Here is a 25049-nt window from a genome sequence, read left to right as displayed (position 1 = left end):
GATCCATTAAGGTAGGCAACTCATCAGTCCACCTGGATATAAAGAAAGTTGAAGTCTCTCTGAAAATAGAGATGCTTAGGCTGAGCAGTTATAAAGACAGAAGCATGGTAGCAACACCAGAGAGGTTTGAACCAAATTATTTTTGCTGTGTGCATGTGTTATATTAAAATCAAACCTCAGAAAATACATGACTTTGAAGTTGTCATGCTGCTTGTACTATATTTGTAAATCAGACTGAAAAAAGGTACAATTGTAAATGACACGTTAACTGGTATGTCATTGCCCTTTATATTCTTTAGTCAGATGGGGATGATCTGGGCTTGATAGTAGAAGTAGCAGCAGTCCCAGATGACTAACACCCCCGCCCCCCCTCCTCCCATACTCTTGTCTAATATAACAACTATTTGTTACTGTACCAATAAAATAATTCTTTTAACGTACGCTTGGACAGGGCTTGGGATCACTTTTTTGGATACTCCACACAAGATTTATAGAGGGAGTGGTCTGATCTTTCAAGATATTTTGAACACAGAGATTCCTATGGTCTTCAGTGGTATTTCAAAGGGCTCGGAAGCTCTGAAAAAATAGTTTTTATTTAGGGTCCAAATTAAAGATAAGCTCCTACTATCTTCAACCTCCTTCTCATTTTGTGCAGTTCAGGGGCAAAACTGGAGGGGGTAACGAACAAGTCTGAGTTGTACAGAAGAGCCACCTTGAGTTTCTTTAAACCCTAAACAACACAGGAGAGGGACTATCTGAAAGTAAATTTTCCAGTCTTTAGAACACCAAGCAGGCTACCTTGCTTTTACATTGTTATTACCTAGGTTCTGAAATTCTGTGGTGTCTTAACTTCTCTCCGCAGCAGAACTTGTCAAAGTTTCTTCAGTGGGGGAGGGGAAAATGCATAGCTTGGCATCATTCAACTACTGTGTGGTACTTTTTAAATATAAAGTGCCCTCAGAACTTCTATACAGGGATGATACATGCATGATACACAATACCCATGATATTTATCATCTGAGATCGTGGATGCCCATTTCCAGCACTTATGATAGAAAAGTTAAAGGATTCTTGAAGCTTAATGTAAATGTAGTCTCAGGTGTCTATACACATGCATCAAGACTGTTTGGGGCAGACTCAATTAATTAAGTCTACTGGAGCATAGTAATTATCAGGCTCCAGCTACGCACTCCAGCAGACTCCAGCATCCTGTGCATCAGCATCCCCACACTGAAAAATGGTAGTGGGGGCACTTTAACTAAATCTTATCTAATGAGCTTTCGTTAAAGTGCCCCCACCACCATTTTTCAGTGTGGGGATGCTGATATACACATGATGCTCCGGGCCCCGTATTTAGAGAGGTTCTCGGAGTCGCTCAAATTAAAGCACTCCTTCCCCTAATCCTCACCCCCCAATCCCGTCCCAGAGCATGTGTATAAACGCCCTTAATTCCTTCCACATCTGTTCACTGAAAATACAGTGAAGTGCAACACGAGAAAGAATAACTTAATTTCATTGCCATTTAATTAGAGAAAAAGTATGCTCCAATTTGTTCCTATTTAAGTATTAGGGACCCAGCAGGAGATTTCTGCTGGCAAAATTTAGTATAGACCATATTACATTCTTATTTAGCACAATAACACTCAACCTCATAGCCCTGCAGGCCAGATAAAAGGCCTGCGGCTGATTCATGAGCCAGACTGGGCCTGCACACCTGGATCAGGCCTCATGTGGTCTTAGCTGGTCTCCACACTGTCGCAACCCAAGGGTGTGATTTTGTCTGTGCACGCTTCGGCACTGCTAAATTATTTCCCGCCACGAGGAGCTTTCTTTGCAAGGTGCATTTCTCAGTTGCAAAGAGAAAACCCCGGTGCAAAGAAGTTCCCGCCACCCGCATGCAAATTTGTGTCCCACTATTGGCCACTTCTAAATTATTCCCACGTGGCGGCTAGCGATTGGCTTGTTAGCCGTATAAGAGGCTTGAGCGGTTTCCGCCCAAGTTGGAGGACTCCACAACCATCTGGAGGAGGAGGACTTCACGTCTCGCGAAGAACTAAGCTCTGCGGAGCCTAACGGACCCAGCGTGTACCTTAAGAAGGCTATAGGGGTCTGATCAACCTCTGGCCTCTCCCCGTCGCCGAGCGCAATCCCTCGACGAACCTCTACCCTGCGCGCAAGTTCCACGGAGCCTAGCAAACTTCGTGTGAGTGTATCCAGAGCTCTTCTCCGAGTTGTTTTCTTCGGTTGACATGACGGGCTCGCGGTTTTAGAGCCTCCAGCCGGATTGGGCTAGAGTTCACGAGATTAGAACTCTTGTCCGCTCTTCTTCTTTCCTATCTGTAACTGCAACTCAAGCAAGTTTTCCTGCCTGCACCGCGACCATCTACGGTGTAAGTAAAATAATCTTTAATCAACCGTTACGCATCCGTGCCTAATTCTAGTCCGCTGGCCTGCATTCCCCGACCCGCGTGCCAGGGCTGCTGGCCACAGCCCGCCCCTGAGGGCCTCGGACCACTCCTGGCCCGCGCACACACATTGGGATCGAGCCCCATGCTACCCTGCACAATTAGGATCAAGCCCCATGCCAGGACTGGGCCAAGGCCCTGACTCTACATGCTAGGACCAGGCCCCATGCCATCCTGCATGCTTAACTCAGCATGCAAGGCCATGCTATCCGGCCTGCAGGGCTCCCCACACATCCAGAAATTTAACAGCAAGGCAGCAGTGCCACTGCTCCTCTGCCACTGAAATTTTGGGCCCATCAGGAGCTCCAACGGCCAGATAACATGGGACTGGGGGCTGAATCAAACCTATGAGCCAGGAGTTGAGCATGCCCAATATAGAAGAATTAGCCAAGATGGGGTTTGGAACACGCAGAAATAAGGAATAAAGTAATACAAGAAAATAAATAGCCAGAGACCACAGACACAGTGCCAAGAACAAGCGTCATGAATGATGTAGCAGCGCTGCAGAACAACTAGTATTTTTGAACTGTCTAATTTGCTTAGCAACTGTTTGTCCTTATAAAGCAGGTAATCCAAACTGGTACTGCCACTGCAAGCCAATATTTTTTGGTTAACTAGGCACATTTAAAAATACATTACAGTGCATCAGGCATAAAGTAGCACATTCAAGCTCTGGATGGGAAGACAAACAAACAGGTCCTGTAGCCTGTACATTCATCCGAGGTAAATTGTTCACTGTCAGTCTCCCTTTGACTTCAGCTAGGTCACTTAACCTTTGGGTCTCGGGTCACTATTCATGCTATGGGAAATATTTCCCTTCCTCAGGAGGTAAGAAAGAATAAATTTACATGAAGTACTACCACTACATCAGGAGAATCTGTTCCTTAAAGCTTTTATTTCTGTTGCATTCAGAGGCAGAATTAGTGTTCTAATATTTCCAAGAGCTTGGGTTTAAGTAAATAGGGATGACTAGGTAATCTACACAGAGAAGTTGCTATATAGTACAACCGTGATGTTCAACTGCCAGCCCATGGGTCGCATGCCTCCTGTGAGGGCTTAGTTTGCAGCCCCCAGATTCCTCATGGATGCTGCTCCCCTCATTACTCTAACAATGCAGCAGTCAAGGTCTCCAGGCTCTCTCTCCCCTCTCTGAAGGGAACAGGGCAAAGCATTGCAGCACAGACTGTGGTGCCAGGAGAGACCACAGCAGGAGGTGGAGTGGAGGGGCTTCCCACCCACTTGCCTGGTATAGTGGTTGGGAAGGGGGCACCCTCCCAGTGCCCACCTGCCTGATGCCAAGGGAGTTTGATGGGGGGACAGGATGGGCCCTACTCGGTGCAGCCCCAAACTGCTAAGAAGTTGGACAATTCTGTATTACAAGATGAAGGATACAAGAAGATGGGTATGATACCACTATACATGTCAGAGGCATAAAGGCACCCGTGTTACAAAGCTGGCCAACAGATTTTCTGCCCACCCATTCTTTCATGTCTATTCAGTGAAGTAAAAATTAACTATTCCTTGTAATTGAAAGCAGTCTTGTATATGCTCAGTGACAGCATATCAATGGCAGGGTAGTACCACTTGAATGCGATTGAGAGAACAGTGGATGGTAACTTATTTTTATAGTTTTCAAAAAATTTATTTTGCTAGATTTTTCTGATGGTTCAATCACTAATTCTATACCTTTTCACTTTAAAAGACACATTTTTCAAAACAGGGATCTGGCCACCAGTTCCTTACCAGGGTTAACAGAAAATCACAGCTAACTACCCTTGAAAGTTTTGTTCTGTGGTAAAGTTTAAATCTCTCTCTCATAACACAAAATAAAAAGACACAAAACAACTGTTAAAATTGAACTGTGATGAAAACACAAGATATAATAAAAATAATTATTTTTAGAAGGGAAGTTAGATATACTTGACAGTAACACTTATTTTAAAAAACTAGGCTTTTTGTCCCCTCCCCCAAAAAACCTCCTTTCCTTGTAGTATTTACAACTCTAAACAGTGAAGTACAGACATCAGACTTAAAAAAGTGAAAATGATTTCACTTATTTTACTGTCCTAAAATAAGAGAACAAAAACATTATTAAAACACTAAATTTAAAAACTGAAGGTTATTAGTAAAAGGAAAAGAATTGTTTAAAGGATTTAAGTTTACTGCCACTTTAAAATTAAACTCATGTTCAAAAGAAGTTTCTTTCCCCCCACCTTTTTAAAAAGTTGCCTTTCATGCAACACAATAGAACCTGCAGTACTCTGCATAAATACCTCAAGCAACACAAATCAAAGCATTTGCTTTCACTGCTTTTTTTTTTTTTTTACATTTTCAACAGCTGTATGGATATGGCATGCTTTTTACTGTACATTTTAACTCTGCATCAGCTAACAAATTTCTTTAAATTTAAGCCTACACATGACACAACCTACTTGCCTTCTCCTTGTAGGTTGCCAGATTTCTTCAGTTTCTCAAACTTCTGAACAGAGCTCTCATTATTAATTCTCAGCAAGAAGCCCAAGCCACTATGAATCATTGCAGCGACAGACAGCAAACTCCTGCACATTAGCACTACTCCCACAATACTTCAGAATAGGAGAGAAGTCCCTACAGCAACTGAAAGCCTCAGCAAAACTGTTAAGAGTTGGTGCTCATACTAAGAACCCTCATGCATCTTCACCAGGAGAAAACAGAAAAAAAAGAGTCTGCTAGCCTAGTTTATGATACTCCAACACCACCAAATATTCTGCTTTTTCTGAACACTAGTGTATCAATCTGTCCTCAGAATGACTGAGGGACAATGTGCAGGTCGGAACCTTAAACTCCCCACTTCAGGAAAAGTGAATTAAATGAAAGCTGTGGATAACCATCCACAAATTAGAAACTGAAGTTGGAGTTTAAAGAAACTGCCCTATGAACCTGTGTAGTGGGCAATTAGAGTTTAACCCTTAATTCTAGGGTTTGCCAAAGCTGAGCATGCTGACTCAATCTAACCCAAACTTGTAGCTAAACACATGCTGCATGCAATACACCCCTTTGCTAAGGGAAGCTAACAGCATACTGTATGGAGGAATATTATAGAAATATACAAAAGGTATCAGAGAATGCACCCATTTGCTCAGTGAACTAGTCTGGAAGTAAGTGCCCAACCAAAAGAATCAATTATTTTTGCTACACAGGAAAAAACACAATGATAGTGAAAACAAAAGTAAAGCCTTCATCAGAAATCAGTGTTTAGTCTCCAAATGGGATGCATCTCTTTGTTTTGCAAAAAACTGCAGTTCCCCATGCAAACTCCTGAAAATAGCCAGCAAAAAGAAAGCTACATACATATGAATTTCTCTTATGTGTAAAAAAATCTCTTAACCCTAATGTGCTGCAATGCTCATTACAACAGCTATTCTTTTTTAAAAGGGTTCTCTTTTAGGGCACTAGCAGCTCACTGGCCTCATAACTGCAATGATAAAGCAGCTTAAGTCCTGCTTTAAAATTCTGATGATCAGAGAACTCACTGTATAACTACAACCATATGACTATAAAAGGAGGAAAGTATAAAAGCAGTTTGAGACTTAATATTAAACCATTTCCTTCTCATGACCACTGACAGCAGACCATACAAATTCTATTTAATTAAAAAAATTAAAAAATTCACTCATGCCTTATCATAAACAGAAAAGTTCTTTATTGTGTGCAATTTCAAGATGCTATTTTAAACAAAAAGATGCAGCTTTTCCTTTAATTTCCTACAAACATTACCTCAAACAACCCACCTTTCACTGCCACCCCTGCCACCTAAATGTACAACATATTTCAGAACGTTAATTATATTTAATTGCTTGTTTAGTTCTTTTATGATGTAACTTTATATACATTCAAATTCCAATTATATAGTTACTATAAGAGACATTTTTCTCAACTTTGAAGTTATCAACCTTTTAGCTCCCTGTCACATCATCTGTCCCTACAAGAACATACTAAATGGCAGTCAAAGAGACTCACCTTCTGAAATCCAGGAAAACTAGCCCTGAAACCTTCAAGGGCCTTCTGAGCCTGCTCAGACAACCACATACAGAGGATCGTTCCAAATTTTAAAGAACAAGCCCTATCACATGAGATGCATACCAATACAAACAGGAAACATTTAGCTTTAGTTGAATTAATCTTCCAACTTGACTGTTTTATAGAGTCTCCTTGATTCACTGTCCAGCTGCTAAAACACAGCTTAGCATTTCAGTAAGCAAAATTCCACGATGAATGTTAATAGACTCCTTTAGAAAGTACACAGTTCATGGAAGTAGGTATTTAAATCTGGTTTCCCACTGCAGGGAACCCTACATTTTTAAGGGTCATCCATTAGAATTGTTTTCTACTGCTATAGAAAGTCCAGTAGAATAATCATTTATCAACCAATAGCTACTTTAAATCCACCTATGGAGCAATCCCCACCAAATAGCTAACGTTATTATAGTAGTCAGCTATGGGAAACAAAGGCCACTAAAGATCAGTTGTACAAGCAACCTCAGAATTATTGAGCAGTTATCCCCCAAAAATACTGGGCTGATACAGGCTCAGACTTTATATGTTTGTAGGAAAAAAATTTAGAAAACCGTGTTCAAGCCATACCAAGTAAAAAAAGACTGCGCATTGTCTAAATAAGGATTTATTGGTTTAAACCAAACAAGCAAGTCTCAAAATAACTCATCTCCAATCATATCACTGTGACAAATCCCCAGTCTCGTCCCACCTCTATTTTATTTAAAGGTAAAAACTTATAGTTTAAATACCACAGAAGATTTATCATCAGATTTTTCCATCAACATAGGTGACTGGTTCTATCAGTCGACTGTTTGATGAGCTCCACTTATTCATCTCTATTTTGTTTTGTTAGAGAAATCAAACAAAATCCAAAACAACTAGCTGCCCACACTTATTTTCTCACACACAAAGAAATTTAGCAGCTCTCTTGGAAGCTGGGAGCAGACATATCTTTAGAACATGATGTTAAATATATCCCCATTTCCCTACCTGTTTCTCACTCAAAGCTGTGATTTTGGCTTGGAGTTCATGAAGCTGTTTCTTCAAATCAGCGTTCTGATTAGAAAGAAAAAATATCTGTGAGAGAGATATTCCATTTGTTAAAACACAGAATAGTAGAAAGATGACTCTTTGCATAACATATTACAGATAAGAAAGCACCTCTGGACATACAGCCAATCAGATTCTTCAAGAAGACTAATACAGCCTTATTCAAAAGTAATTTGGTACAACAATCTTTAGCAAATCTTTCTAGTAGTCAGAAAGATTTCAGAGGAAGAAAAATTTGAAAGGACTTAATTAAAACATCCACAGGTGCTATATACAAAATTATGTTACAGTTATCATTGAAATTTCAAATCAGATAAAATGAGAGAAGAAAACGTTTTAGTGTTGTCTACGGGATGCGTAATGTGCTAACTAAAGCACCTTCCAACATTTGGGCTAAGTATAGACATTTGGGGGCATTAGGGAGACAGTAAATCAATTCAAAACAGCTGCCTGATATCAAGTAAATCAGGACTGGGGTAATAAGCTAGCCAAGGCATTGGGGATCCAGGGGTCCTCCAGGGGATGGGGGAGCTGCGAGCCACAGGTGGGGTGGAGGAGAAACAGGTGTGAGCACCCCGGGGCTGAGGCCAGTAGCTGGGTTTTCCCAGGCTTAGGGCTATGCAGGGGAAGTGGACAGAAGCTCCATGCCCCAGTTTGACCTAAAATTGAATGAGTCTGATTAAACATAGATACAGGTTTATCTTAAACCTGGTTCTGCAATTTTTAGACCAGTCTGTGTGCATGGAAGTTCTGTTCAGTTACAGGTTTATACTGATTGCCAGTCACTGATACCGGATCTGTAAAGTGTAAGGTAGGTACTAGGACGAGCTATGTTTAAATCAGGCAGCCATTTTGAATCTCCTGAATGTCTGTACTTAGCCTTGCTGCTTACACAAGCCTTAAAGCAGACATTTGATTGCATAGGACATCAGTGGCTACATGCATTAATAGTTAACTAACATACACATGCAAAGAGGAATGGAATATATCTATTTTATCCTCTCTCAATTTCTTTTTGGGCTTTAGCCTACATTTAGAAGGGCTGTAGCTGCCTTAACACATTGCTAATGTTAGCACTTTACCTACAAGGGCATTTTCTCAAGTCTAAGATTTTTGAGAGCCATAAAAACAGCTCACTGTACAAGATGTGATAGGGAACTCAATTTTTACTTACTAAGAATTTTTTTTTTTTTTAAAGTAAAAAGCATTCCATCTCAGAAGCTTATTGAGCAAACTCTCATTTTGTGAGAAGGAGACTAGCAAACGTACACATTTTCCCTTTCTTCATTTTTATTTATGTGATCTTTTACCTAAACCCAAACCCTTGGATCTGGGGCCTACATACTGTCCCTCTACAAAGTAGTACCCTGCACAACTATGGTGTTTTAATACTTTTATATAGCACCAATCTCTAATATCACTATAGAAACAACATGCTCAATATACCTTTCACACAACTTTGAAATGCATTCTAGTCCTGATCTACATTCCCTTACCTCCTACTGTACTCCTAGGATAACACAAAGCTGCAACAACTCCAAATTTGGAGCTGGATCCCTCCTTTGCTCTTCCTGTTTTGGGCTCTCTGGACAGCTCTGCAAATGCTTCTCAATCTTAACCTGAAGCATTTATGGCTGTGTTGAGATGGGTAAGAGTTTCGTAACAGAAACCTCTCACCCTTCTATCCAAGCACTGAGCATAGTCCGATGATATGAACACTACAGAAGATAACATAAGTGTATTCACTTAAATACAATCAAAATGGGGGGGAAAAAAAAGCCTCTTCTTACATTCACATACATGGAAACTTCACTAAATACACTGTCTGTCATTAAAACTGCTGCCAAAAAACAGTACGGGCTCATCCAGATGAGCGCGGCCATACAGTCTGTGGCACTGCAAACATTTGCAGTGTCACATACCACACAATCCAGTGTTCTCCGCGCTGCAAGGGCGCGTTGCCCAAGCATGTGCTGTGCCGGATTTTTTCCCCACGTGTTTTTTTGACCCCTGGATAAAAAGGAGGGGGGGAGAGAAAGAGTAAGAGGAGTGGTAACCTGGAATACACACACACTGAGCAGTGCTGAGCTGTAGGACCACCATGTCTTGAAACGCTGTTGACTGTGGTGTGACTCAGCCCAATGAACTATGTGATAAGTCATGAGAATTTTGGTTCTGGACTAATATCATGTATAGTTTGTATTACATATAAGTAGGTACTGCTTAAAAGTGTATTTATGGAGTACCCGTGCTAAAACCTGCAGCAGTTTCCAAAAACAGAAAAATCAACTGTGGATGAACTAAGTCTATGGGCACTATAAGCAAGTTACTACAGGTATGTTTATTTCAAGGTCAGTGTTTTCAAGTTTGTCCCTCACACCCATGTGCTCAGGGAGAGCAGGGTCTGACAGTAAGGAAAAGGGGAAGGGGCTGCAGAGGGAAAAAATTGGGGATGCAGAGGGCAAGGGGGCTACCTAACCCTCCGGATTTAAATTTTCCCTGCTGTAGCAGTGGGAGGACAAATTCAAGGCTAACTTCCAATAATTAGATGCTATATGTGGAAAGTTATTATTAGAAATGTATAAGTGTTCTATATACAGAACCTAATTATTGAGGGGGTGTCTAATATTCAAGGTAATCTTACATTTGAGTAAATATGGTACATTATAAATTTAGAATTTGTGATTTTTCTAATACAGGGTAACTTTTTGGGCCTCTTAATCATAATGGTGTCCCTTAACAAATGGTAACAGGGGCTGCTTTATTCTACAGGTGACTTCTGAGCCATTAATTCAAAACTAGCCTCCAATAATTAGATTTTATACCTGGAAAATTATAACAAATTTATAAAATTTTCCATACATAGACTAATTACAGAGGGGGGGGGGGGGAGAGAAGAGATCATCTTATGTTCTGGGTCATCTTATATTCAAGAAAATATAGTACTTGGCCCAACTTTGGAGACCTAGCATAAAAAAGATTCAATAATTTAAAGCACAGAAAGGAAAATGTTTTTACCAATAAATGAAGCACTGACTTGCTTTCCCTAAATGATTTTTTAGTCACCTTTCAAGGCTACACATGATTCCTTCCACTCTTATTATCTTACCTTCTTGTGCCTTTAATATCTATGAAAAACAACTCCTCACTTCATGTTCTTGTACCTCAGGTTTCCTCCCACACTACACCGATGCCTGGAACACTTATGAAAAACCCTATATGTCAAATATAGAATTCTCCTATGGTTACTTTGGGCCAAATTCCAATACCTTTTAGGCAGCCAAAATGGCAGTTCTCTAGCCATGGCATTTACATATAATCTGTGATTCGATTACCTATGCAGTGTGAATGCATAAGCATCCATGCAGCTATTGAGCATGCAAATCAGGTTGCACAGTATCATTTGGGAATGGAAAGGATAATGAAAATTGGCCCTTAGTAAAGATTGTATTCCATTCAGGCAAGTTCCTTCAAATAGGAACAGGTCTCCTTGCTTGCACAGTCTTGAGCCTGTTGTCAATAAGTGGCTCGTTTGTTTAAAGTACTAACAAGTATGGTTATAGTAATGATGTGAAACAGGTATTCACTACACATCAAGACCCCAAAAAACGTCATGAATCAGGTCAAAAACTTGACAAAAACTCACAGCTATTACTAAACGGGTTCAATTTAAAATCACTGGTGGCATAGCCATAGAGGCAATATACTCATTTACCAACTATTAATTCCTCAGCTAACCAATGCTCATTATAATGCTTATTTGTCACATACATTTTAAAGAGAGTGAGAGTGAGAGCACACATCTCTAAGAGTAGTATTTTCTGAACAAACACCCAATGTTACATACAACTTACTGGACACAGTACATCATATCAGTTCTTACATTTTAACTTTAACGGTAAAATAAGCAGTGTAAAAACAAATTCCATTCTTACCTGTGGATCTTGCTTCATTTGGGCAACCAGTTTCTAGAGAGAAAGAAAGATGCATTGATACATCATAAGGTTCTCAATCAAAGCCACTTATTAGACAGTTTGTGCAATGGTCTTCATTAGAAGCTGAGCATGCTGTATTTTTAACAAACAGGATTAAGTCATTTTTTTTTCAAATTTACAGAAATATGGTAATTAATGTAAGGAGACCTCTCTATTAATACTACAGTCAGCCTATTACCTTTTACATTTAGCTGAAGGATGCTACTACAGTTCTTCCTTTTCAAAACAGTTCTTAAAAAAAAAAGGATTCTTTTTAAAAGGACAGTTTAAGCCAGCTGGATAACCTAAGAGCTGTGTGTCCTCTAAAATTGCTGCCTTCTTTGCCCACAGCCACAGAGAACACAGAGAACTACTTCGGATACAAAAGCTGTTTGTTTTTATAATCAAGCACAGCACATTTCAAGTACTATGGAATTGCCTGTGTATTAGCTTGGCTGGTACCAAATGAGAGACCATGTTTAGAAGCTTCTTTGCCACTTTTATCCCCCAAGTCAGAGTGATTAAGATCGTCATGGAAGAGATACCCTCCACATGCAAGGGGAAGCAGGCAGATGGCTACCATTCATTGCTCTTCCTCCTTTAGTTCCTTCAAGCAGCTGCAGGAGGGTACCATCTGTATAGCTAAGCTAGAAGAAAGTTTCCAGGATTTTGTTAAGGAATCCAAAAGTCCAGAATGAAGAGACAAGGTCAATGCAACAATCTCATTTTTTGTTTTGGTGGTGACATCACAAAATTTAGCTTTGGATCTGAAAAGGGCATACTAAAATTCCATACTTGCTTCCCTATCCCCTTATTTCAAAAGAAAAAAAGAAGGGTGGGGGGCCAAATTACAAGAACAGGGGAAAATTACAAGAATATAAATAAGGTAAATTGCTGTATTCTAATTTCACACAAATGAATGCTGCTTGAAGGAAAAAAAAAGAATTGTGAACTAGTGTTGCTTAGAGAATTTACCCACTTCATATATAAATTATAAAATTCTTTTCACACCACAGTTTGGGCATGGATAACAGAGGAACTGTGATCTTCAAAGTTTATATCCTTGTCCCATTTATATCAGTCCCTCAGTGCTTGCAATCTGGACATATGCCAAGACAAATCTCTGTGTGTGCGTGAATTTAAGTGTGTAGAAATTAAAAATTGTTTTGTCATAGGGCAACCTGAAGTCAATTTGACTATAAATTGCTCTTCCTACAGTATTAAGCTTTAGCAAATAAAAAAGTTCAGTGATCACAACATTGTTCCACGATCCTAGTAGGCAAGAATTCAATGGTTAGGCAGAACAGAAACAGAAGCTTGGTTTGGGATGCTTAAAATTTGTTTTGTTCTTTCCAGTCTTGCAAAAAAGTGATACTCCAGTTTCTCCCTATTTTTCAGCCCCAAGGAGACTAAGTATGAACCTATCCTATTACAAGGAGAGCCAAATGCAACTTCTTTTAAAACCTTTCATTTTAATTCCTGGATTTACAATGATGACAAGTACTTTGACACAAAGTGAGGAACTACCCAAGTAATATTCCAGGTCTTTTCCAGGTCAAAGTGAGGTACAGAGGTTGCTCTTATCACCAGCTTATGAGAAGTTATGGTATCCAATAGCTAGTCCAGTCCAGTACTTATTTCTGGAAGAACTTTTTGAACAACAAAATATTAGATGTACAATAGTACAGGAAAATCTAGTTTAATTCACTGCACCAAGTGGACTCATAAATGATGACCAATTATTCATGAGTGAATTATTTATCAGTAGTTAGCCAGTTTAAAAACTTTTATTTTTATAAAGCTTTTCGGTTTCTTTGTTTGCGGGGAGGGGGGTGTTTTTTTGTTTTTATCATTCATGGTGAAGAAAAATACACTTAAAACCTCTGAATGCAAACTACGTACTCTGGCTTGCTATATACGAACTGTGTGATTATAGAAATAAATACTTAATGTACAATTTCTCACTACAAAATAATAAGAGTGATAATTTGTGAGAATTGCAAAATCACAATGTCAAAGATCCCTGGCTTTGCATTCTTACATGCACTCATTACCAAAATAAAAGATGGAATGGTTGACTATGGCTAGTTAAGCCATGCAAAACTGAAGAGCATCCAATGTTTTATGAAAATCAGCTGGATTGATCATTGCAATGGAGGGCATAGGTTAGTACCTCCCCTAAGCCAACTAATTATCAGGAACAAATTCCACTGTGATTTATTATGGGTGTACATTAGAAATGACCAATTACACTGTAAACAGGTGATTAATTAGCCAGAGGGTTGTGTGTACAAACCAATAGGGTTCTGGCAAAGATTCAGTGCACCAATTAAAGAAGACCATAGTAAAAAATTATCCCAGAGACTAATATGGCAGACTTCACTTTATGTCTACTTTCCAAATGATGCTTTGAGTTTCTTGGTAGTTTGTACCTCCAAACTCCAAGCTAATCTCATTATGTAAATTTAAACTACGGCCATATAAATATGCAATACCAAAAATAAAAGATAATTCCACAGAGAGCACAAAAACTCTCATGTAACCTGAATATATCAGAATAGTGAGGGACACAGCAACTGAGTTAAAAAATTCTACATATGGCAGACAACCATCACCTTAAGAGTTTTTTCATCTTCCCTCAACTGTCACAATATTTTTCCATATAACCAGAGTATCATAGAAAGTGAGGGTTGAAAGGGACCTCAGGAGGTCATCTAGTGCAACCCCCTGCTCAAAGCAGGACCATCCCCAGCTAGATCATCTCAGCTCTTTGTCTAATCCATCTTTTAAAAACCTCCAAGGATGGAGATTCCACAACCTCTGAGTAATCTGTTCCAGTGTTTTACTACCTTTCTAGTGAGAAAAGATTTTCCTAATATCTAATCTGAACTTCCCTTGTTTCGCCTCCAAACTATTGCTCTGTGTTCTGTCATCTGTCACCACTGAAAACAGTCTAGCTTCACCTTTTTTGGAGCCACCCATCAGATAGTTGAAGGCTGCTATTAAATTTCCCCCTTAGTCTTCTCCAGACTAAATAAGCCCAGTTCCCTCATCCTCTCCTCATAAGCCATGTGCCCCATCCCCCTATTATGCCAATTCAAACAAGGGTCATTTTTTGTATCCATTTTCCCTCCAGCATTGCAGGATGCACCATTTCCAGGTCTTTCCACTGCTTTGCTCCATGGAGAAATTTCCAACCCCCACCATGAACTCCGTTACCTGGGGGGAGAAGGGTGCTGGCATCTCCCTCCCCCAGGGGATGCAACCCCAGTAGACCCTGAGCACCCAGGTACAGCTCCCCAGTTTGCTGCCTGCTCTAACACCCTTGTGCAAACAGCAACAGTAATCCTACTTACTACCTATCTCCATGAAAACGATGAGTCAGAGAATGGAAGCGACCAGATGGGTCTCAGCTCTGCCCCAGTATGGCATGCACAGAGCAAGCCCACTGAGTCTCAGCTCTGCCCTGGCGTGAGCGTTAATGCAACTCCTGTTCTGGTGTGGCACACAGTGAGCTTGCTGGTCTCAGCTCTGCACTACTGCAAGTGCTAACCCAACTCCTTCCTACCCCTCCCCGCCACACTCAATCCCAATTCACCAAAACGCATGCAAGATTTTAGTCTTTTGTTTTTAATTACTTTTTCTTCATTTCTGCCTGTTCATTTCAAACAGTTCTTTTAAAGGACTTTCCCCCTCCTACCCACAGCTCTTCCCAGGTGTGCCTGCTCCTTTAAGGGCTGAAACTGCCCAAAGAGAGGGCCCTAGGAGCCGGGAAGAACCCCAACAGGTGCAGGTTGCCATGGCAGCAGGCTATGGAGGGAATTAGCCTGCACCTGCACCCAGTCAGCTGACCGGAAGGAGGCATGGCCCTGGGCACATATAAACCCCAAGGCTGGGACTACAGGGTTAGTTCTCTGGCAGCAGCCAAGAGGAAAGGAGCCTCTTGTAGAGATAGCTACTTGGAGATGCTTGACTGTCTGTTCTGATGCTGGTAGGATGAAGGGGCTATAGGAGCTCATAAATGCTGGTGGGGAAGAGGCACATTAGATTGAGAGAGAAGCTTGCTTTCTTAAAAGGGATAGATGGTGGACCCTAGGTTATTGTTGTGTTGTAGCCCAGGGGCTTGTTTTCTGTTGTTATTTATGCCGGTAGACTGGGATGAGGCTATTGGGGAGGAGGCGGCCTCATTGGGGCACACTACCATGTAGTGCCCCAGCATCAGAGGTGCCGAGACAGGGCTTGCAGAGAGCCTAGCACCAGAGGGTGCAGTTACTGAGGCTAAGGGTCCAGTGACAACAAATGGCTGAACTAGACTGAGGCCTCATCACAAGAGACAGTGTCTAAATCCCATCTGTGGGGCATGGTAAAGTGGAGGTTTTGGAGCCACACATCTAGCTCATAGGGCTTGGAGGATCTCATAAGGCACCTCCTGAGTGTGGGACCCAGTAAAGGGTCCAACAACCCACAGGGTTTAAGAGGAGTCTGTCAGGACTGTGACCGAGCAGCAACCTGAGGGCAGCCTCCCAATTCATCATTTAAAGCAGCAACACATGGCAGGTGAGATTAGCAGGCACCCACAGGGTGGAGACGGCACAGTTACGGTGCCCTAGGGACATCACGGCCATCCCTGGGGAAGCCATATTCTGACAGAAGCAAGTCATGGTTGTGCAGGTCTAAGACGACATTAAGCCTTAACCTACGTCTGCTCTGAAACTGTTCTGGCTCTAAGTCTGGAATGCTGTCCTGTCATAAAATGTTTTAAAACATACCTGCAACAACCACCTTCAATCCAAGGTCCATTTAAATTTTTAAACACCCCCCCCTTACACACACACACAAACCACACACCTTCCCTCCTAAGGATTTCCAAGTCATGAATAAGAATGTGTCAAGTTTCAGCTGTCATAGAAGTACTAGTATGTTTGGATGATTTGTGGAGAGTCTGGCATACATACGTAGGGAAAACAGATGCCACTGTATAAGTGAAAACAGCATTCTAAACATTGTATACCACTTGGGCACCAGCACTTCAGTACAGTACCTTGGGCCATTTAGAAAGCATTCATAGCCTCAAAACAAACTTTATGAGTGTCACATGAAAGATAAGGAATTCTTGAAAAACACAAGACACTAATCTGCAGTTCTGGAAGCTCATCTTCAGCTTTAAAACAATCCTCCTTTCTCCAGCAAGCTCCTCATGATCTAAAGAAAACACAGAAGACTAAAAGAAAAAAAAAGGAGAAAAAGAAATGGAGGATATCTGGAATTTTGTTACAAGTGCTTCCTCGCTGGCCTTCATACTTAGCAACTTTTATTTCAATAGAGCTCATAACATCCCTGTGTGCCAGCCAAATATAATTATTCCCCTTTTACTCGCATGTGCATCTAAATTTTGTTGTATTCATCAACCTGGTAGCTGAGGCACAAAGAGGAAAACCTATTTGAGTACAGAAAGTCAGTGTCAAAACTAGGAATGCAACTGAAATAAAACACATCATCCCACAGCCCTCATTTCACGTGTTCAACAAGAATGGTGATTTCAAGTGCTCCATATACTCAAGTAGTTTGTTGTTCTTATATTAATACAACACTTTTGGGTGTCTCTATAGCTAAGGTGTCTCACTATGGATTCAGAAACATTATTTCAAGCTTTGTTCAACACTTACAGCTTCAATGGCCTTCAATGCAAATGGATAACTGGTCATTTGGGCCAAGTTGTCAAAGGTGGCTGAAATGATGCTAACCATATCATTCCCGTGTCCCTTTGGGCTACAGGAACTGGAGCACTTTACTCCAGCTAGCACAAGTGGTCATTTAGGCTCATGCAAACCTTCCACCTTTTGAAAAGCCAATATTATATTACAGTAAATATCCCATAGTTATGGTTGAATTCCACACGTGCTCTAAGGTTAGTCAAATCTATACCAGTCTCATAACACATGAATAACATCTCAGTGTTACAATACAGAGAAGCCACTAGAGGACTCAACAAATTGGGTGATGTGGACATCATCTATTCCAGTTCAACTGCAAAGGAATTTCAAACAGAGTGCCACATGAAGCCAGCTCACTACTGCCAGTCCTTACTCTTTTGTTGCACCCATCAAATAATCAGGAAGCAGTTTAAAAAAAAAAAAAAAAAAAAAATGAACAAAAAGGAAAAATGTTCTCCACCCCCAGCCTACCCCACCCCAAAAGTAATATACAAAGCTTGCTGCCACAGGACGTTGTGCAGGCCAGTAATATAACTGGTTTGAAAAGGGAATTAAATAAATTAGAGGATATGTCTACCAGGAGAGATCAAACAGTAGTTAGCAACATAACCTACTGCTGGTGACTGGGAGGGTAAGACAAGCAATAAAGATTTCTAAATTTCCTCTAAAGTATCAGCTACTTGTAACTGTTGGAGATTGGATATTAAGCTAACTGCACTTTTGATTTGATCCAGGATTATTTTTATATTATGCTAATACACCTAAAAAAAGTCTCCTGGGTATTATAATGGAATAGTGATAGAATCACAATTAGCCATTTAGGATTTGGCAAGGGGGTAAGAATCCCAACTTTAGGGGGGAAAACAGATTTTAAACATCAAAATTACTACCTGGAATCAGACCTCACAGTCTACCTGACTCTGAGGCTTTCATTTTCAACTGTGAGGTCTTTTTCAACATGGAGAGATGTGGGCAGTGGGGTTCCCCAGGGCTTGGTCCTCGGGCCCGCACTGTTCAATATCTTCATCAGCAATTTGGACGAAGAGGTGAAAAGCACCTTGTTCAAGTTTGCAGATGACACTAAGATGTGGGGAGAAGTGAGCATGCTAGAAGAGAGGGACACGCTACAACTAGATCGACAGGTTACAGAGGTGGGCGGATGAGAATAGGATGGGTATCAATACGGACAAGTGCAAGGTGTTGCACCTGGGGAGGAAGAACCAGCAGTACATCTACAGGCTGGGGAACTCCCTTGTCGTCAGCACAGAGGCAGAGAAGGATCTTGGAGTCATTATTGATTCGAAGATAAACATGGGTCACCAATGTGGGGATGCAGTCAGGAAGGCTAACCGCACTCTGTCATGCATCCATAGATGCATCATGAGCAGGTCCAAGGAGGTGATCCTCCCCCTCTATGCAACACTGGTCAGGCCGCAGTTGGAGTAGTGCGTCCAGTTCTGGGCACCGCACCTCAGGAGGGATGTGGACAGCATCGAGAGGGTCCAGAGGAGGGCCTGTTCAGCCTCCACAAAAGAAGGCCGAGAGGGGATCTGGTGGCCATCTGTAAACTTGCCAAGGGGGACCAGCAGGCAGTGGGAGAGTGCCTGTTCCCCCAAGCACTACCAGGGATAACAAGGACCAACGGCCATAAGTTGACTGAGAGTAGATTCAGGCTAGAAATCAGGAGGCACTACTTCACTGTCAGGGTAGCTAGGAGCTGAAACCAACTTCCAAGCAAAGTGGTGCTTGCCCCTACCCTGGGGGTCTTCAAAAGGAGGCTAGACAGCCACCTAGCTGGGGTCATTTGACCCCAGCATCCTTTCCTGCCCATGGCAGGGGGTCAGACTAGATGATCTGCTTAGGTCCCTTCTGACCCTACCAACTATGAAACTATTACAGAATTTTGTGCTTTTGTGACCATAAATCCTGGTTTCCATTTTTAAAAAACTGCTAGAGTTGCTATTAGCAAAAAGTATCTAAACACCAGAGAAATCAGTTTATTTAGCATTCTACAAGTTCTCACTGAAACGCCAGGATTTAAAAGATTATTTTTCTTAACTGTTCTGAGAATCATGATAACCATGTGATTTTGGGACAAAATGGACATAGTTAACTGAAAATCCATTGCTATGTGGATAAACCACATGTAAAAAAAAAAGGCATGGATTTATCAGGTATTTATTAGCAAACAAATACATTTAAAAAAATTAAATATCTCGTCATTGACTATTGCTATCTTTGAAGAAACCATTACTTGCAAGCAAACATGAGAAAAAACCAAGAAATATAGAATACCACTAACCTGGTGAACCTGAATTTCCACTTTTAGAGCCTCCTGTAGAGTCTGCAACTCCATTCTCTACCTTCTCCACTTTCTCTAGCTGTCTCTTTGCTAATTCCAGTGCCTTTCGTCTGGTTTCCAAAAACAAGATTTCTTCTCCTTTCACAACAATGCTGTAGAACAAATAATTTATTTGATAGTTAGTAGAATTTAAATTTGCTTATGAAAAAACACATTATAATGTAGGGGAAGAACACTTAAACAACTAGACCATATTTTTTACAATATCCTAGTTTAATATAGAGACGATCCTTGAAAAAGGAGATACCTATTTGTGCCACAAAAGGAGGGCTTTACTTAGGATCCTTTAATCCAATGGTTTCCAAAATTCCTGAAGTCAAAAACCCTTTCAATATCACTTCTGCTGCAGAACTTCTACCCCTAGCTCCATGAACCATGTGAGCCGACATGGAGCCAGACAATCTGGCTCAGCAATGGCAATACACCACTTACTAGTCCATTCCACCATTACCCCTAGTCTTTTCACAGAACCCCCTAATGACCTATTGTAGAACAGTTTGAAAAAAACAAAACAAAACAAAACCACACTGCTTTAACCCAACTTTAAAACTTTCTGAATGCCTAAAATTGGCATTTTTGTTCCCTGTGTTTGTTTGCAGGCATTTTCCTAGTAATGTTCTATTGACCTACACATTAAAACTAGAATTTATAAAAAGGATACAACTTCACAGTGCTGCGTGATGTAGAAAAATCATGTATTTCCATTATGCTGTCCACCTAAATCCCCCATGCAGGCCTCACATACAGGTGGTAACAGTACCAATTCAGCATGTCTGACACTGAATTGGTGATAAACAGAAGCAAAGTCAAGTTTTGCAGTGATGAGCTAACAGGGTCTCAAGCGGGAGTAAATCCTCATTAGTTTAATTGGTGGAAATGAGTTTACCCTATTCTGTACTTGCAGTCAGACCCAGCAAAACCTACACTAAAAATGCAAGACATGGATGCCTGAAAGCAAGGTTATTCCCATGCTCAGAGTGAGCCACAATCTCAAATGGATAAGATGGTCACATTCTCTTGTCCCAAGATATTTTGGAACAAGGTTGTTTAACTTCAGTGCAGCCAGGGTTCACATCCAACACCAACATGTGACCCCCTAGGCTGCATACTGTGCAGCCCATATGCTACACAGGCAGACTTACAGAATCCCCTCTCCACCCCACTCCATCCACATGAGCAGCAGCAGCAACATATGGCTCCCCGAGATCCCTGAGAATCCCCCATTACTACTGTACATGGGCAGGGGGGGTACACTGCCTCCACCCAGGCCCTTCCCTGCCACAAAGCAATGGAAAAGGCAGTTACGGGGTGTGGGCTGCATGATGGCCCCTTGCAGGCCATCAATTTGCACTGTTAAGCAAAGGTAGATGCAGGGATATTCTACACACAGATTGGTGAAATAATTTAGCCTCATATTTGTAACAAATTAATACAACATTATATGAAGACCATTAATAAATTATTACATATCTAGCTGAATGGTTGTGGCAAGGGGAAAAGTTTTCTTTAGTAGATTCCAAATGCAATGCCCCAAAGCAGTTTTGTGGAAGTACAAATGATATGCAAGATCATTAATTTTAAGGTCCTCTTCAGAGACCAGACAGAATTTATTATTTTATTTATTTTTGTTATCAATAATAATGTTTACCATCTTCAAAGCACATTACAAAGTAATATTCACCTACCTTACAGGAATTGGGATAGCAATTATCCATATTTTTTATAGGCAGGAATTGGACAGAGGGCGGCAGTTTAAAGTAAGATAAAGCCTCCAGTTCTGAGCCAGGATTTAAATTCCAGGCTCCTATCCCATGTTCAGTTTTAAAATCACATTTATAAAACTAGTTTGCAAGTATGTACTTTAACAATCTTCAGAACTCACTGTGTATCCAACTTCTCTAGTCATTAGTGCCACATCAGGTGTTTCACACTATAGCATTACGAGAGATGAGATTTTTTTTTTTTAAATGTTCAAAATTTTAATACACAATGTTGCATCTTCAATATGTGTATTACCTGACTACCCAAATTTCTTAAAGGGACTCAGCCTCAGATTATGAAAATAATTCTTTGATGTTTCTGTAAATCAATGAGTTATATGTTAATATTCCCATAGTGGTAAACTAGAAAATGATGACTTGTGCATCAGACCCAATAATAAGAACGACTGACTAAAAATAAAAGAAATCTACCATCCTAACTTTGCTGTCCAAACACAATCAAATCACAAAACCCGCACAAATTTGCAAGCAAGTATTGGATTTTATTCCATTCAGTTTTAAATGCATTAGTCATCACTAATTGCAGTAAGATCTTTGGAAAAAGTGGATACCGTGACAACTTCTAGACAATATATGGAGGGACCTTCTGTGTGGGGAACTCCTCATCTTCTACTGAAGGGGTGGAGCAACTAGTTGCCTCTGCAACACCACACTATCACAGGTCACTGGTCCTATAGTTCTTTTGGACTATATATGTTCCAAGGAAACAAAGTTAGGGGGATGGATGCTGAAGGACAGAGCCAGTGCAGAGGCACTGGGTTTTACAAAGGGGCTGGGCAATACTCCAGGTCTGGAATCAGACCTGACAGTCTATTCTATGGGTAGAAGCAGATGAATCCTTAACACCTGCCAAGAGGATGACATGAAGAGTCTCTCTACATGAGAATCCTCCTGGATATCCCCTCTGATACAGCCTCCTGGCTTGTGTATGGTTACAAGACAGGAAACACTTCAATATCATGTTTCTTTCATCAATGTCTTAAATAATTAGGGACTAAAATTAAGTAGTATCCTTTAATTTATTTTTAAAAAGTCTTAGGAGTTCTAAAAATGAAAATATACATACATAATACACACACAGTTTACCTATATTCCACCCTCAATGAACTAATCATATATATTAAATGTTACCTTATTTATCCTTCCAGAATGGCACTGTTTGAATATCTTTAAACCAAAATAAAAAGGAAAATTTGGACAGAGGTGAGGGGGAGGTTGCTTGTTTGTTTTTTAAAGACTTCAACTGCCTGCTTCCTGCCTGGGAGGAATTATTAAAAATAAGAAAGGGAGTAATATTGAAAGCACTGGGAAGCCTTTCACTCTAATGTTGGTTTATTATTGCAGCTAGCACCCCAAACTGTTATGCAACTAATTACAAACACTGCAGTAACTTCAAAACTGAAAATAATTTTTCACCCTTCCCCACCCCACACACACACTAAACAACTGCAAAAGTAACATCAAGTGTTATGTATACATTTGAAAATGGATGTCCAACAAGATGAAGAAACTATAAACCACCACTAATGAGAGGTTGACAGCTGTACATCTAACCTGCCAAATTAGTGAGCCATGGAAAATGCCAGCTCTGTGTTAAACATTTTTACAAACAAGGTAAATTTTCAAAGTTAATTTAAAAATTAAGTTCATATCTGATTATATCTAAGAATGAAAAGCTTGTGCCATTTTAAATCTGTATCTTCACACTGGGGCGGGCAATTATTTTGGGCGGAGGGCTGCTTACCCAGTTTTGGCAGGCTGTCGAGGGCCACATGGGTAGCCACGCCCCTTGACAGGTGCCCTGCCCCTTGGTCACCATCTTGGGACCAATGTCCCAGGGCCAGCACCCATGGGACCCAAAGCAGAGCACAGGCTGGCAGGGGTCTGTGGAGCTGGACTGGGCTGCACCATGCTCAGCTTTTCCCTGGGCTCCTTCCCTGCTTGGGGACCTCCCCTGCACCCACCCCCCCCAACCTGCGGTTCCAGCGCAGGGCAGCCATGTGCTCCCAGTTCAGAAGTCCCAGCTGGAGTTTCTGACTGGGGGGACGGGGCCAGGTGGGCCCTGCTGTTGTGGGAGCCCACCAGGCTTCCCCGGGTCTTATTGCCCTTGGTTACTGTCATTTTTAACAGGATCCAAAAGACAGAGAAATATTAATTTTCTAAATGTTTTAGGGGCCCGCAGGCCAGATAGAATGGCCTTGTGGGCCGGATCCAGCCGCGGGCCGTATTTTGCCCACCCCTGCTTTAGACACAATTCTGTACAGTCCATTGTTTCCCTATCCACACCAAGTGACTGATAACTAGGTGTTCATTACAGAGATATTGGTACATGACTTAGGCATGAGGTGGCAGGCATATGATCAAAGACAGTGACCAAAAACTAACCCCACTTTTAGACAGGTAAAGTAGATCTTATGCAGGTAACTTCAGCTGCATACATGAATTTCAGACCACACGTGAATTTTAGATCCAATTTCCCAGTAAGCGGCTCAACACCTTGCAAGTCGCACAAAATCAGGAGCTGTCCAAAGATGACAACTTTCCCATCTTTTAACATAAAGGCACAACTGTTAGTGGAAGTAACTAGACTAGGTTCTAGGCTTGCCTCAGCCCTAGGTGTTTTTGCACATGCATCTCTTCCCCAAAGACAATATCCTTATCTTCAGGCTAGCTGAGGCCAAAAGCACCCTCCACCCTGTGCCTCTGAGAAAGCTATCCCACTGAGATGGGGCAAAAGAATAGAAAGCCAGCAGCAGCTCAGTGAGATGGGCACTGCCCTGAAAGGAAGAGGACCCTGGGTTCAAACACTTGTCCCACCTCTCAGCAAGTTAGAAGCTGCCATCTCTCCCTTCTCCGCCCCCAATAACTATTAAATGAAAAATGCAGACACATTACTGGGGAAAAAGCAAGAGTGAGACTGACACAACTTTCTTTAGCTGCCTAACTGCAATTTATCTGCCCAAAGGGGAGCTAGATTTGGCCAAGCCTTCCAAGTAGTACCTCTGTTACTCCTTAATGCATACCCTCGAATAATTTGTCACTATTTTGAAAAAAAATAAATAAATACATGAATACTTTTTTTTGGTGGATTTTAAGCATCCCATTAAATTCCAGCAGCGACATCATATAAAAAACTCTAAATGGACCCAATCTTGCAAGAGGCAGAACAGTCTTGTGAAGTGAATGAAGCCAGAATAGGACAAGAAAAAAACCATCATGGAAAAAGTACTCTCTTTTTGTAAAATCTTCCACTTTTGTAAGTTTGCTGGATTCTTGGCATTTTTTTCTCTTTTCCACAATCCATTACTCCAGCTACTCTTTCAAAATAACTACTTCTGAAATATAAATAACTTGGAATACATTTTTATTACCAAAAGTAAATGGCGAATATTAGGCAACTTTTTTTTTTTTTTTTTTTTTTAATAAAATGAGAATTGCAAGTAGCTGGTGGAAGGGGATTCTGAAAAAACAGCCAGGCCAACAGGAAGCAGTGGCCACCTTTTCTCTTCTTGAACCACTCTTTCAGGCTTGCCATTGTATTTCTCAGTCAGCAGCACCATTATTTTCCTCAAAAAAGGATTAGGATTCCTGAAGCAAATCCCAAGTCTGCTTAAGTTACTAATGCATGCTACATAGATGCATATTATAATACCTCTTGAAGAGTAGGT

At 40.9% G+C, this 25049-nt stretch overlaps 1 protein-coding gene across 13 annotated transcripts in view; it reads right to left on the bottom strand.

The window, feature by feature from the left end:
• The window catches only part of PHF21A (PHD finger protein 21A), a 196732-nt gene that overhangs the window by 155776 nt on the left and 15907 nt on the right, over nt 1-25049 (bottom strand). For 8 of the 13 annotated variants that reach the window (XM_025207927.1, XM_025207931.1, XM_025207925.1 and 5 more), the window contains exons 3-5: nt 19541-19692; nt 11486-11518; nt 7491-7577 (exon numbers count right to left, since the gene is read on the bottom strand). In XM_025207927.1, the coding sequence (XP_025063712.1) occupies nt 7491-7577; nt 11486-11518; nt 19541-19594 (174 nt within the window). In that variant the 5' untranslated portion in view covers nt 19595-19692. The remainder of the gene's footprint in view (nt 1-7490; nt 7578-11485; nt 11519-19540; nt 19693-25049) is intronic. The other 5 variants (XM_025207934.1, XM_025207930.1, XM_006026926.3 and 2 more) reach the window with 1 other exon arrangement.

Source organism: Alligator sinensis, unplaced genomic scaffold (assembly GCF_000455745.1).
Source record: "Alligator sinensis unplaced genomic scaffold, ASM45574v1 scaffold592_1, whole genome shotgun sequence".
NCBI classification, from domain to species: Eukaryota; Metazoa; Chordata; order Crocodylia; family Alligatoridae; genus Alligator; species Alligator sinensis.
Note: the sequence above shows the minus strand (reverse complement) of the source record. Positions and strands in the feature narration are given on the sequence as shown.